Source organism: Trichosurus vulpecula, chromosome 1 (assembly GCF_011100635.1).
Source record: "Trichosurus vulpecula isolate mTriVul1 chromosome 1, mTriVul1.pri, whole genome shotgun sequence".
Taxonomy (NCBI): domain Eukaryota; kingdom Metazoa; phylum Chordata; class Mammalia; order Diprotodontia; family Phalangeridae; genus Trichosurus; species Trichosurus vulpecula.
Window position 1 is genome coordinate 482,506,356 of NC_050573.1, and position 15,588 is coordinate 482,521,943.

The window sequence follows — 15,588 nt, forward strand, 5'->3', positions numbered from 1 at the left end:
TTTCGGATTTTGCTGTGGTTGAGATCATCCAGAGGGTGAGTGCAAAGGATTACTGTTATGCCAAACTCAGGGCACAACTTGCTTGCTGGGCCTTAGCTCTGGAAAAACAAGGTGTTTTCTAATATCTTGATAAGACTATAAACTGCAGGATAGTTGTTAATCTTCATTGAAAGAAGTTTTCTCACTGGGACTTCTCTACACCAACAGTTTTCAAACTTTTTGGTTTCAAGACCCTTCTACACTTTTAAAACTTACTGAGGATTCCCAGAAAGGTTTTATTTATGTGGGTTATATTTGTTAATAATTACTGTATTAGAAATCAAAATATCTGAGTATTACTATGAAAATATTTTTTATCATACTTATTTTTTTTATAATTAAGATTTTTTATTTTTAGTTTACAACACTCAGTTAAACATAATTTTGAGTTCCAGATTTTCTTTCCCCCCCTCCCCTCGTCCCTTCCCAAGACGGCATAGAATCTGATATGTCTTCTACATATAACTTCGCATTGAACTTATTTACACAATAGTCAAGTTGTAAAGAAGAATTATGACCAATGAGATGAATCATGAGAAAGAAGAAACAAAACCAAAACCAAAAGAGAAAAAAAATACAAAGGGGGAAAAAAAAAGGGAGAGCAGTTTGCCTCAATCTGCATTCAGTCTCCATAGTTCTTTCTCTGGGTATAGATTGCTCTCTCCATCATGAGTCATTTGGAGTTGTCTTTGCACCTTGTACTGCTGAGAAGAGCTAAGTCTATCGAGGTTAGTCATCACAGAATCCATATATCTGTGGTTGTGTATAATGTTCTGCTGGTTCTGGTCTGCTCACTCAGCATTATATCACGTAGGTTTTTCCAGGTTATTGTAAAGTCTGTATCTTCCCCATTTCTTACAGCACAATAGTATTCCATTACTTTCATATACCACAACTTCTTCAGCCATTCCCGAATTGATGGGCATCCCTTTTATTTCCAATTCTTTGCTACTACAAAAAGAGTCGCTATAAATGTTTTTGTACATATGGGTCCTTTTCCCACTTGTGTGATCTCCTTGGGCTACAACCCTATAAATGGCATTGCTGGGTCAAAGGGTATGAACATTTTTATAGCCCTTTGGGCATAGTTATGAAAATAGTTTTGATCTCATGGTCCCCCGAAAGGGTTTCATTTCTAGAGCATACTTTGAGAACTACCAATTTACACTAGGCAACTGACAGTACTCGGATGTGTCCTAGTTAGAATACCCTTTTACTTCTGAGGCTGATGCCAGGATACTTCTATTCTGAGCTGCTTTGTTGCTTCTCTGCTGAACTGCTTCTATCTGCTGCTCATAGGCCCTACTTCTTTTTTAAAGGGATTGGCGTAGAGTGGCGGTTCAAATCCAACCCTGGGCAAGTCACTTAACCCTGTTTGACTCATTTGTTTCCCCATCCGCAAAATGAAGAGAGTCAGAGAGGAACTGGATTTGAAATGCCTACAGGACATCCTGGTGAAAATGTCTGGGAGGCAACTGATAATTCATCACTAGAATTTAGAAAAAGAGATCAGCTTCATATATTGGCCTGTGGGCATTTCAAATCCAGTTTAGATGATTCCAATTTGAGCTAAGCCCCTGAAAAGGAATCCCTTGGGTCACATCTGACTCTTTATGAGCCCATTTTGGGGTTTTCTTGGCAAACACATGCCCAGCTTTGGATCTAAACTCAGGTCCTCTTTGACTCCAGGCCTGGTGTTCTATCCACTGTATCACCTGGGTGCCTCAAGTGAGTAAGGGGGAGAATTGCTTTCTCTTCCTCCTCCTTTCCACTATGTCTTCAGAAGCTGGACTAGGAGGATCCATACATCCAGGTGGGCACAATGGTATAGAGAAAAACTTAAAAATATATAGGATTTAAAGACAAGGCAATCTTGTTATAGAACATTTATATTATCACATTAGATTTGGCAAAGAGCTTTTCCTAATTTTCCCATTTAAGCCTTGCACCAAGTTTGTAAGGTAGGTAGTAATGGTATTATCATCTCCATTTAAGAGATGAGGAAACTGAGGCTATCGGAGGTTTAATTTGTCCAAAGTCACACACCTCATAAGGGTCAGAGGCAGTGGTGAGGTTCTACAGAATGAGCTGATTTATCTCCTGTGTTCAGATAGCATATTCATTGATTTGTAGGCTAGTGCAATAATAAACAACCATAAAGAAGAGGGTCAAGGATGTGGAGTACTCCTTCTGATATGTCAATTTAAAAATGTTTCACAATTTGCTTTGGAGATCTGACTAATGAACTACTGGCACAATAACATCCATTTAAATATTTTCTACAATTTAATACCACAGTCACTTTGTACAATACTATGGAATAAATGATGAAGACAGGCAAAGTTAGGGGGAAACAAACTTCCTGATGTCAAACAGTAAAATGAAAGTTGTAAGACTAGAAATAAAGCACTTTAATCATATATTATCATGTGACACTTGCTGTTATTTTATATAGTCTCTCAAATGGAACTCTAAATGGTATTCTAAGACCCGGTATTGTACTTTTTTAATATCTCTTCACAATGCTTATGAAAACAGGAGCTAATTTTAAGTATTTTATAAAACATTAGGCAAACTTAGGTCCCACTGCACAGTTCTGGTAGCTACCACGTTATTGAACTAAGTGTGGTATGAAAGTCAAGTTTTCTACGGCTTTGTCATTAACCAATCCCAAGAATGTGATTTAAATTTCAAAGTATGGAAGTATTATATCCAATAATTAAAGGAAAAAAACACGAATTATTTAATAGAGATAATGCTGACAAAATCTTTACCAATAAAACTTCTTAGATAAAAAAGGTATGCTTTTTCAGGCAATTCTTTAAAATTAATGCATCCTAGTGATAAGAAAGCCTTGGTTTTGAATCTTACCTCAGATATTTAATACCTGTGTTACCCTGGATAAATCATTCAACACTTCATGTTTCTTCATCTGTAAGGTGAAGGGGCTGGACTCAATGAGCTAAACCTATAATCCTGTTATCCAAGATATTAATTCACAAATAGGTCATTTGGAAAACATTTTTGAATTGAATACTGGTAGACATCTTTATAAAACACAATTTCTGAAATGTATAAATGATATTTTAGAATCATAGGTCTACTACTGTAAAGGGTCATCTATTCCAACCCTCTAATTTTATAGAGCAAACTGAGTCCTAGGGAAGTTAAGTGACAGAATTATCATGTGACAGAGGTGGGGTTTGGAGAATTCAATATTTAAAATAAGCCTATGGTGACTCATTTTGTAAAGGAAGGAAAGACTAAAATGGATCTTCAATGTGGGCATTCCCTTCAATGATGCAAACTGTAATCCAACCATGCCTGCCAATCCATGTTCTTCCATAAACTTAACCCAAGGGGCCTTTTCTGATTTGCCTTGACGTCCTGAGGATACCAGTGGAGTATATGGACTATTCATTGGTTAAGTCTACTCAAACACAGCATATTATAGGCATAACTCTCAATTAATATTACAACAGATCCTTTTCAACAAAAGTAAAATGGTTTGTCATGAAAATCATGTCTTTGCACATTGTTTATGCCCTGTGTTGAAGAGGACTTAATAAATTTCTTTCCGAAGGAAAAGTGTTCATGAAACCCCGCAGGAAAAAAAAAAATTGTAACAACAACCCAGAGAGTTAAGTAAGATGACTTTTTAAATTCAGGTTTAAAAAACTTCAACTGTTTTTTCAATAGAAGAGGTCTAAAAATAATAAAGGCATGCTAAAGCTACTGATAAACAAGTTACTTAAAGATAAAAATTAACGCCAAATGTACTATGCATTTTATTTGGTAAAATAATTATTTTAATGGTTAGCTATATATAGTAGCTGATTTTCTGAAGCATCTTCATTCAAACAGGAAATATTTTAAAAAGCATTAAGCTATTATCTAAGAAAGTTAATGAATACAACCATATCTCTATTTTAAGCAAAAATGAAAAATTTGGTAGGGGACTGGATAGAAAGTTATCCTCAGGAACCAGCACAGCCCAAGTTTAAATCCCACATCCGGTTGTGTGCCAACTCTCAAGACCCTAAGTTGCAGAAAAGGGCCTTGCACAGGTGGAGGGCCCTGTACCACATAAGTCCCAGGCTCAGTATGTATGTGCACATAGACACCATGTAGCAATTCCAGAATAGTCAAGTCCCACTCACACAGACTTCGGGATTATGGTAGCCCAGGGCTTACTCTAATTGGCGGCCTTGACATTCTTTCCTTGCAAAACCGGGGCCAGGGCAATGTGTAACCCACCACTTCTTGCACCCGCAACCAGAGGTCAAGGTGCTGGGATAAGGGCAACAGGAAGGGGAAGGCGAGTCCACGTCCCGCCATTAGCTCGAGCCCCGGAGATAAGGGAATAGGGCTCCAATCTCTGCCAGGCCCCAGGATTTAAGAATCGGGGAACGAAGCGGATTTTCCCAAACGCCCGGCCCGGCTAGGGCAGGACCCCCCGCGGCGCCCGCCCCGCCCCCGCCCCTCCCCCTCCCGGTGCCAGCTGCTCCCGTAGCGTCGGAGCCGCGGTCACGGGCGCGCGCGCCGGATGCTCTTCGGTTAAAATGGCCGGAGAGGGAGCTCGCTGCTCCTCCCCCCGCGGCCGGGCCGCCCCGCAGGCGGACTGAGCCAGGCCTTCCGACAGTTAGGCCCCGGCGCCGGTCCGGTCCTTCCCCACCATCCCCCGCTCACCTGGCTTCCTGGCCGAGGCATGAAGCCCCCGCCTCGCGCCGGGGCCGCCCGCAGCTGACATCTGCTCCCGGGCCGGACCGTGAACGAGCAGCGAGGGAGTGTGCGTGTGTGCGCGCGTGTCTCGCTGCCGCGGCCGGCGGGGGGAGGGCTCTCGCCTTTCCCTTCTCCTTCCCCCCTCTCCACCCGGCTCCTTCCTCGGGGCCTTCTATATGGGCCACCTCCTCTCGAAGGTGCCGCGTAACCGTCACAGCCAGAGGGGACCCCGGTGCTGCTGCTGCTGGTGCCGCCGCCGGCGCCACCGCCACCTCCTCCGGCTGCCCCGCTTGCCCCCGGCCAAGGCTCCCCCCCTGCCGTCACCTTCCCCTTCGCCGCCGCCCCGGAGCTGGGACTGTTTGCTCCGCGGGCCCTGCATGCTCTGCTTCATCGTGCACAGCCCCAGCACGCCCGCCCCTGCCGCGGCCGCCGGCCTAGAGGAGGAGCCGCCGCAGTCGCGGGACCGGGCCTACGCTGCCTCGCAGCACTCGGTGCACCGCACAGTGGCCGAGGACTGCGCCGCCGCCGCCCGCCACTTTCTGCTGTCGTCGGCCGCGGCCGCCGGCTCCTCGTCGTCGGTGTCTTGCTGCAAGGAGTTGGGCCTGGCCGCCGCCGCGGCCGCCGCCGCCTGGGAGCAGCGGGAGCAGCAGCAGGGCCGGAGCCTCTTCTTCCCCGGCGTGGGGCCCATCCGCTTCCTGGGGCCGCCGCCGCCTCCTTTCCAACTCTTCCGGGGGCAGCCGGCGGCCGAGCCCCCAGCCCTGCCCGACATGGTGTGTAAGCGGAAGGGGGCCGGGGTCCCCGCGTGCACCCCCTGCAAACAGCCCCGCTGTGGCGGCGGCGGCTGCGGGGGGGGAGGAGGCAAAGCAGGAGGAGGGGGCGGCGCGTCGCCTCCGCGGCCCCCCGAGGCCGGCGGCTGCCAGAGCCCTGAGCAGCCCCCGGCGCCGCAGCTCTGCCCCCTGCCCGCGGCCTCCGGCTCCTCGGACTGTGCGGCCGCCGCTCTGCGGAGGGACCCCGCGGGCGACGGCCTCGGCGGCCCGGGGGCTGCCCCCGCGTCTGCCCCGCAGCGGCCGGAGGGCGGCGACCCGGACTCTCTGGACGCCCCCGACAACCCCAGCGACTGCTGCCGAGAGCCGCCCCCCGAGACCGCTGGCATCAATCAGCTGCCGCCCTCCATCCTGCTCAAGGTGGGTCTGGGCAAGAGGGAGCATGGGCGGCCCGAGCCCCCACCCGCGTCCCGCCTCCGGGGGCTGGCTCCTTGGGCGGGGGGCGGGCGGGGCTCGGGGTGGGGGGCCCCGGCGAGGAGAGACACGGGAAACTGAGACCACCCTTTACCCGGAGGGAACCGTGGAAGGTTGGCCTGGAGGCGTCCAAGTGGGGACCCTCTTAGCCAATGGAGGGGTTGTGTGGTCCAGGCGAAGGGGGGGTCGTGTTCCTGTGTAGTGGATGAAGATGTGTGTGACTTTGTTTTTACAGAAACGTTGCAACTGAAACGGAATGATATTTCATGCGGCAAATATTTACTAAGTATTTACTCTGTAAGCTCTTAGGGATACAAAGACCCCCGCAAACAACAAAAATAAAAAGCTCTGTGAAACGGCTCTTGCCCTCAAGGAGCTAACATTCCGCTGGGGCTTTGCAACAGGTACCGGGACAAATCATCATTATGGGGAGTCTCAGGGGAAGGTGAGACAAACCACTCTTGGAAAATCTGTGGTGGGAATGACAAAAAGGGGGACTGTTTAAAAAAGGAGGCAGCACCTGTGCTGAGCCTTGGAGGAGGATGAAGAGTCTGGAAGGTAGGCATGAGTATTGGAAATTTTCCAGGGGAATCTTTCAGGTTACTGTTGCTAGGTGACAGAAACAGCTACCTCTTTAAAGTCTCAAAGTCTGTGCTGATTTGGCGGGAAAAGGGAGAGACTGTTAGAATTTTATCTAGTAAGTTCTGAGTAACAACCTGCTAGTTACGTTTTTGTCATTGTTTGGTGACACACTTTCACAATATTGGCTAGATTGTATTAACTTGTCTGCTCATATTCACCTCCCCCAAGTTAATTTTAGCTGACCATAATTTATGACTATGAAATTATGAAGATCAACTACAAATGCTTATTTTGCAGTTACTGTAAATACATACATATATATACACACACACACACACACATTATATATAATTGCAAATTATTAAATACAGTGTAGTTTTGGGGGAATCGCATCAGCAGTTGGCTTCCTCCAGAAGTCCTGTTACCAAGTGTTTATTAAGTGCTTTTTAAGTGCCCAGCATTGTGTTAAGTGCTGTGAATACAAAAAAGAAAGGCAAAACCAGTCTCTACCCTCAAAGAGCTCAATCTCTTGAGGGGAGAAACTTCCAGAAAACTATGTACAAACAAGTTGTAGAAAAGATAAATTGGAGATAATCTCAGAGGGAAGGCACTAAGTGTTGATGACCCAGGAGAGGATTCTTGCTGAAGGATTTTAGCCGAGATTTACAGGAGATAAGGAGGGAGAAAATTCCAGGCATGGAGTGGGGTGGGGGGAGCAGCCAGTGAAAATGCCACAGGAAGTCCCTCGAATTTGTGGAGTAGGGGGGTCACATGCTCAGATCTGTGCTTGAGGAAGTTACTTTGGCAGCAATGTGTAGGATGGACTTAGGGGATGAAATTTGAGGCAGCGAGTAAGTCGATATTGCAGTGATCTCAGAGCTGATGAAGGCCTGAATTTAGGTGGTGGCTGTGTGACTAGAGAGAATAGCTTAGACTTGAGAGATGTGAAGATAAAAACAGTAAGATTAGACAACTAACTGCATACAAGCCTTGAGGGAAAGTGAAATTGCAAAGATGGTGGTACCATTGACAGGAAAAAAAAATTTGAAGAGAGAAGGATTTAGGTAGCAAGATGAGTTCAGTTGTGTACATATATGTAAGTCTCTGTGATAACCAGCTTGAAATGCCCAGTAAGTAGTCTGCGTGCTGTTCAGGGAGGGACTGGACCTGGATTTATAGATCTGAAGTCAATCAAGTTGAGATGATAGTTATACACAGGGGAGCTGAGGAGGTTACTGAGACAAGGGAAGAGTCCAAGATAAAACCTTAGGGAGTGCTCACAGTTGGGGGTATGATGTAGTTGATAAATTAGCAAAGGAGTCTTAGGAGTAGCCAGATAGGTAGGAGGGTGGACCAGGACTCTTGCAAAACCTTTGAAGAGGCGAATCCAAGAAATTAGGATGGCCCAGCAGTGTTGACCTCTGCACATGTAGAGTGGCTACCTTTGGCAAAAAGAAGGGTTACCTTTTTGTCAGAGACTTGGGTAAAGGAAAAAAGAGTGGGGGGTGATGTCAAGGGGTTTTGAGACAAAAAGAATGGGAGAATGGGTTCATGTAACTGTCCTCAGTTTTCACAGTAAAGTAAAAGGCTAGCTGAGAGAGGTTGGGAAGGAGTAGGTATGGAAGGATTGAAGAGGGAGGAGATCTGGAATAACTCTTGTGAGGAGTGAGATAGGGAATTAATTAGGGAAGAATGAAAGGATTGTCTTGATGCAACTAGACCCTATTTGAGGTTGGATAACATTTTGAATTTCTAATATATCCTGTCAGCAAAGGTGAGAGACTGCACCTGCTTAGTTCAGCAGCTGAAGAGAAGCAGAAGAGGACCTGGTAATAATCTAGGGCTGAGGTTAGTCAAAAGATGAGCAGGAAAAGGGGCTGAGCAATTCTAGAGCAGAGCCCAGTGCAGAGTTGAAGCAGTTAATTTAATGACTCTTGTGTCTTGACTGGAAAGGGAGGAAAGTGAAGTCAAAGCAAGGTTAATGTCCTGGAACAGTACTCAGGGTTGGAGGTGGTGGTGAAGAGGAAGAGTAGTTAACAGAGGCAAGAGGCAAAGGGAGAGATGGAACAATACATGGTGAGCTAGAGGAAAGTTAGAGTACTGATTAAGGAAGTGAAACGCTTGGGGTTCATGGTGAAATCTGAGTTTTATCCATGTGGGTGGCTGATGTGGAGTGAAGGAATAAGTCGAAGGACTTAAGGAGGTTGAGGAACTGGGAGATGAAGAAGTTTGAGGGAGCGCCAGTGCAAATGTTGAAGGTTGCTAGTATAAGCAATAGAGCTGGGGAGGAGAGCACAATGGCGAGCCAGGTTTTTGAACTCTGGAAAAGAAAAGAAAATGACCTTGGTGTTGGGAAAACAGCCTTCACCATGATTGGGATTTTGTGTATTCTTGATTAAGGTGGACTTCAAAGGAAGTCCAGGTGATGTTGGAAATGTCATTGGGGAGTAGAATATTCTGACTCTTCCCTCCAGGACATGTTTGTATGATCACTGCTTCTGGTGGTGGAGAGAATGGTGGCTAGGGTTTCAGTCTCATCACTGTGAAGCCAGTGTGAGAGAAAGAGGTCCATGATGAAGGGAATTTTGTTCATTATGAAATAGGAATTCCAGAGGGCTTAGTAAAAGAAAGTGGCTAGGGTTGGAGTGTACTGTGAGTGGGGTGTGGTTGAGGAGAATGGGGACAAGAGAACAGGAGGTGAGTTAGTGGGTGATTAATGCATGGATAGAGAGAGAAATAGAATGTGGGAGTTAGCCATAGTAGTGTGTGGCAGATGAATAGTAAAGCTATATTAGTCTGTTTTGGTGGGGGAGTTTCCACATTTGTAGCAGAAATGAAATCACAGATTCAGAGCAAAAAAAAAAAATTGGCATGGAATGTAATAAATGTTAATTTTGTGGTTGTATCTGAATTGAATATTTAAGATACAGAATCATGACTGAACACTTGGCACCAAGAAGTTAATGAAAGTATAATAGATGAAGAGTGGCCAGCTTAACATTTCTAAATCATCAGAAAGTCAGTTACCACAAGCATGATCTCAGTATCAGGGCAGCCTGCATTTTGCAAGATTTGAAGAGAAGGGAGTTGTGATTGTAAATGGATTTTAAACCCATTTTCTACCACTTCCCCCTCCCCCCCCCAATTCAGTGCACTACAATTTATTTGGCTTGATTGTTTTTATTTTGTTACCAGGGTATTCATTGTTTTGATTATGCCCTTAAAGCCTATTAGTCTCTTTCCTGTGGTGATTAAAATACTGGGCTTTAAAAAAAAATTAAGCTAGGAATTAAACTTCTGTAGGCTTTTAGAGGTGGTCTCTTTCAAGTTTTGGGGCTGCATTAGCCCAGATGATTTCTTAGACACTGTGTAAAGATTAAATCAGCTCATTTCCTGTCCCTTGGTTGTTCTTTTTACCACTCGGCAATACTTTTATTATCCTCTTAATAATTTCATTATGTCTACATACCCTCATCCCCGGACCCTGTTTTTTCCACGTTGGCGTCCACATACCTTTTCTAGACACCTGTTTTTGTCATGCTGTTTATCAGTCTTATTCCAAGAAGCCAAAGCTATGTATGACCCAGAGGTTGATGACCCTCTTCGGGAGTGAGATTGACTTCCTTTTCTTTTTTAAAAAGAAAGCTTCATTCCTTGCACCTCCACCACCCCCAACGTAGAAGTTTTCCTGTTTCTGTTTAGATTAGTCTTAGCTAAAGTTGGCCTTCCTTGAAGAAGATAGCATGCTAGAGAGGTGGGAAGATGAGAGAGCATTTTATTATAGTGCTCTTTCTAAGCTAAAAATAAAAATAATTTGACTTGGTTATTCTCTAGGAAAACACTACCTCTACAAGGCTGTCTTTTGAGAAGAATGACAAATTTTAAAATCCTTTTTGGTTTTGTGGGCTGACTTTGGGAACCTAAGAACCATTTATTTTTAAAAAGTTTTGAATTCAAACACTTGACCTGGAAATGAACTTGTAAATTAGAAATTGTTTACATAGAGAAAATTCTGTTAAACTGACCTCTTTAAGTTCAAATTCTTTGGCTGTATAGAATTTTTATTATTTCAAGCAATAGATGACATAATTATGGGGACTGGGAAATTTTTGTTGCAGATATGTATGTGTGTATATATATCTCAGTTATATTTTTTGCTATGATGTTTTGATATAGCCTTTTAGAAGCTTAAATCCACAATACCATAATATTAATAATAATACATAATACTACTTTAAGATTTAAAATTTTTGCATTTTCCTTGTAATTGAACTTGGGACATTTTGTGGCTGTTGTCATGTTAAGGAAAAAGGGAGAGCTTATCACGATGAATATTTACATTTTTTATTTTATATTAGTATGCTTAATAAATACCGAACTATGTGGACAGCAAGCAAAAGATCAATAATTCTGTTTCACTTTTTTCCTCTACTCTTGGCTAAATTGCTTATATATTTGCCCATTTTACATATGTAAAGTAGAAATAATTCATTAAGACATAAGAGAAGGAAGATTCTGTAGAAAAGAAAGCTCTACAGAAGTATGAAATGATTTTATATTCTGGATGAATTTGCTCTACACCCACATGAGTGAATATACCTTAATCAATACTTGATTGTTTAATAATTAACACTTGAGGAACTGATGTTTCATCAATGTGGTGACTCCTGCAGAGCACCATCTTTCCTATGCAGCCTTCAAGGGTTGCTGTGGCAACATATCACTTGGGAACCAACCTTCCTTTGATGAGCCTCATTACATATAGTCTACATAGTCCTTTGACACCAGATAGTCTATCATTGGGCCTCTACTTGAAACCCTTCCAGGATAGCAGGATATGCCAGAGCTATCTTCCATTGGCATAGTCTTAGAGAATTCAGGTTAACTTCTATTCCATGTAAAACATTGGAATAGGACTTTCCTGGTTAGTCACCTCATATTTTATTTTTTTTTATCCTCTGAGTTGGCCTTTTTGTCTCAACCTCTCATTTTATTTCTTTCTAGATTTTCTGGTAGTTGTAGGACATTTCCCCTTTCCCTTGGGCCTTAATCCTTTTCTGTTACCCTTTCTTCCTCTTGAGGGGCCTATCAGCTTTTTTGTTGTTGTTGTTGTGGGTAATTCGTATATTTCTCTCCTTGCTTGTTTTAGTGGATAGACTGCTAGCATCCAGGAAGATTTGTATTAAAATTCTGCTTGTGACATTTGCTAGTGGTATGATTCTGAATAAGTCACTTAACTTCCCCCAGTTTCCTCATCTGTAATGATAGCACCCATTTCACAAAGTGAGAATCAAGCGAGATGTGTGTAAAGAGCTTAGGAAACCTTAAAGCTCTATATAAATGCCACCGGTGATGATTACTGCTCTTGTTTTCTTCAGTCTAATTTTTTTTTTTGTTAGAGCCATTCACATTGAAATAGTCTTAGGGCAGGTTGCTGTCTTTTGTATTTAATGTTGTTTGGTTGTTTTTTTTGGGGGGGGGGATTGTTGCAAAGGTAGATGAAAGGACTTTTTGTTAATGGATGTTATAAGGATGTAAACTCATCTTCTGCAGGCTCATTGAAAGCAATTCCACTATCAGACAAGAGGATAGTGATGATGTATGTGCTTCATCATGTTTCTACATGACACTAATTTCTTCCTCTAGGGTGTCTTACAATGACTTTGGAAGTCTTGTAGCAGACTTAGTATAATATTCCAGGTATTACTTTTCACTCCACTTGCATAACTTCTGCTCATCTATGTAATCACTGTGTATTAGTGACTCTCAAAATTGTCAGTCTTGAATCTCGTGTGGCTCCCAGTATCCCCTGTATTGCCTCTCTCTCAAAGGGAATGAAATGAAGAATTGGGGGTAATTCTCAAATAATTGACAAGTGGGCAAACTGCTGTTCAAGAAGGTCATTGCCCAACATCTTGTTGTATTTATAATAATCAGGCTTGTTTCGTAGTTACTTAATAAATTAATAACCCAGGAATGGAGGAAACCAGTTTCTCAACATCGTATAACTGGGTCTGTAAGCAGTAAAAAGAGGAATGGGGAAATTGTAATTCCATGAGCTAGTCATCTTCCTCAACAACAATATCCCTTTGCCCAAAAAAACAAACAACAATAAAAATAACACTTGCATTTACAGGTAAAAAGAAAAGTATTTCCCTGTTTATTTCTGTTTATTGTATGCCTTTTTTTCTTCACAGATATTTTCTAATTTGTCCCTGGATGAACGTTGCCTTTCTGCATCATTAGTTTGCAAATATTGGCGTGACCTCTGTTTAGATTTTCAGTTTTGGAAGCAATTGGACCTTAGTAATCGTCAACAGGTATGAAGTACAATTCTGAGAATTATGTGCTTTTCATAAGACTGCTGTTTTTGCATGTGTCAGCCTTTTCTTATTGTCACCTTCCTTTGGGGATAGTTTCAGGATGGGAATTTCTGTATCAAATTAGAAATAATTTAGTAATTTTCATTGCATGGTCCAAATAGTTTTCAAAACCAATTTCATAGTTCTTACAGTAGTGAATTAGAATTCCTGTTTTCCCACTTAGCCCCTCCAACAATAACATTTTCTTTTTCTTTGTCTTTGCTTTGTACAAATTTGATGGTTGTTAAGGTGATACTTCAGGGTTGTTTGGGTTGTTGATATCTTATATTCTTCTTTTGAAATTGTGCATATCCTTTGACCATTTGTCATGACAGAATATACTTGTTACATACTCATTTGATAGTATCACAAGTGAAATTGAACAAAAAGGTAGATCGAGGCATGTTTTTCCAGGCAAGATAGCATTTTATTCATAGTATGTGAAACCTGAGAATAAGATGGGTCAGTGGCTGCCTCAGTTTTTGGCAAAAGACCTGGAGCAAAAGGATAACTTCCTTTTTATAAGTTTTGGGAGAACATAACAAAGAATAGCACAGGGTAAATAACATTATGGGGCAGAGGACAACATGATTGGTTACATATTTGAGGCGTAGGGAGCAAAATGATTGGTTGAAAGTTGGAACTGAGGGGCTAGCAACAGCCCCCTCCTTCTCTCCTGTGACTAAAAACAGTTAATTGCAAGGCCAAAGATAATAGCCCAGACTTCTTTGGACAGCAGACGAGACATCCTTGAAGAATAGGTTGGTGGTATAAAAATGTAAGACTTGATTTCCCAAGGATAGCAGAATTCATTGAGGCAGGAAAAGAGCAGTGATTAGCAAGAAAACTGGATTTCTAAACTTAACACATTATAGGTTAGCTGAATTCTGAACGAAGTTCTTTCCTTAAACAGTTACAGGAAAAAAAATCAATTAATTGTAAGTAGGATCAATTAAAAAATGACAAAGAATCAATTTTAATCTCCTCAATAGAGTAGATTCTCTTTTGACTGATTGTGCAGATGCATCTGCATGCACACATTCCCACCCTCCCATAGGATCATAGTGTTAGAGCTGAAAGGGACCTTCTAGGCCATCTAGTTCAACTTTCTTATTTTGCTGTTTTAAGAAATTTAGGCCTAAAGAACTTAAGTGACTAGCTAAAAGTCAAGTAGCAAAGGGAAGAGCCAGGGTTTGAACCTAGGTCTTCTGACTCCGAATCCAGCACTTTTAACTTACTTTTTCCCCCTTGGTTGCTAGATCATCTATTGAAATGGAGAGAAGGGAGGAAGTTAACAAAAAAAAATTAACAATAATAAGTTCATGTTGGCAAAAATTAAAATTTTGATTTTTTTTTTCTTTTGCAGGTCACTGATGAACTTTTGGAAAAAATTGCATCAAGGAGTCAAAATATAACTGAAATCAACATTTCTGATTGTCGAAGTATGTCTGATACTGGAGTGTGTGTTCTAGCATTTAAGTGTCCTGGACTACTTAGGTATACAGCCTACAGGTGCAAACAACTTTCTGACACCTCTATCATTGCAGTTGCCTCTCATTGTCCTTTACTTCAGAAAGTACATGTAGGCAACCAGGACAAATTAACTGATGAAGGACTCAAGCAGGTAATCATTCTCTTTGATAAAGTTTGGTGGTATTAACTAAAAAAATATTTTCTTACAGCAATAATTTGAAAGTAATACATTGGAGAGAAGAAGAATGAAATTTCTAATAGTGGCCAAATATTAAAATGTAGAATCTTTCTTGTTTATTTATCCATAGATATTTGCCTTTTACTGGTAGATCAGTTGATCTAATCTCTATGCAAGTTTTTGCTTTGTTCTGTAGTCACAGCTCTTATTTCTAATGCTCTCTAGTCATCTTGCAAATGAATGTTGGTTGAAGGGACACTGGATAAGTATATAACTGTTATTTTTCTGTTTATATAGGTAGACCAAACTTTTCACCTTAATGTATTCCTGGAAACTGTTATGATGTAAATTGTGATGCAAATCATATTTACCTATAAACAACACTTTTATTTGAAGATTGCTTTTGTTTTTTTTTTTTGTCCAAGGTCTCATGTCTTAAAAGCAAAAGTACAAACAGCCTATATTTCTATAACAATTTAATTAGGTTCTACTATCCAAAAGGCATAATGATAACATTTTAAGATTTGTAAATCTTATGTATATTGTCTTGTTTGCACTATAAACGCTAATTATGCCATTATATTATAAAGTATTCATAGAGAACATAAAAATAGAACCTTACTTTGTCATAAGTTTGATATAAAGTACTAGCTGTAACAAATATTTATTTTATAAAGAATAATTTGAATATCTTAGATCTCTTCAAACTTAATATACGGAAGTTTGAAATATTCTTGGGAAAAAGCTTATATTTTGTACGTACAACTGTCATTTTTGTCACCCTCTCTTGCTGACTAAACCTTCTTTTGTGATGAAGAGAAACAAGCAAAAAATATATAGTATGGTCACTTTGAGCATGTATGTAAAATTCTTTTCTGGAAGTCTCCTACCTTTCTCTAAAGTGAGGGAAGAGGTATGTGTGATTTTCTTTTCTCTGGGAACTTGATTGATTTTTTCCCATTACTTAGATCTCAACTTCCTTTTGGTAATCTTT

The 15,588-nt window shown here is 41.7% G+C and overlaps 1 protein-coding gene across 1 annotated transcript in view; it reads left to right on the forward strand.

Annotated features, from left to right (window-relative positions):
* The first annotated feature begins 4,599 nt into the window (after nucleotides 1-4,599).
* FBXL17 (F-box and leucine rich repeat protein 17) overlaps nucleotides 4,600-15,588 on the forward strand; it is a 557,672-nt gene continuing 546,683 nt past the window's right edge. The window contains exons 1-3 of the mRNA XM_036736154.1: nucleotides 4,600-5,945; nucleotides 12,779-12,901; nucleotides 14,310-14,567. Of these exons, the coding sequence (XP_036592049.1) occupies nucleotides 4,938-5,945; nucleotides 12,779-12,901; nucleotides 14,310-14,567 (1,389 nt within the window). The 5' untranslated portion in view covers nucleotides 4,600-4,937. The remainder of the gene's footprint in view (nucleotides 5,946-12,778; nucleotides 12,902-14,309; nucleotides 14,568-15,588) is intronic.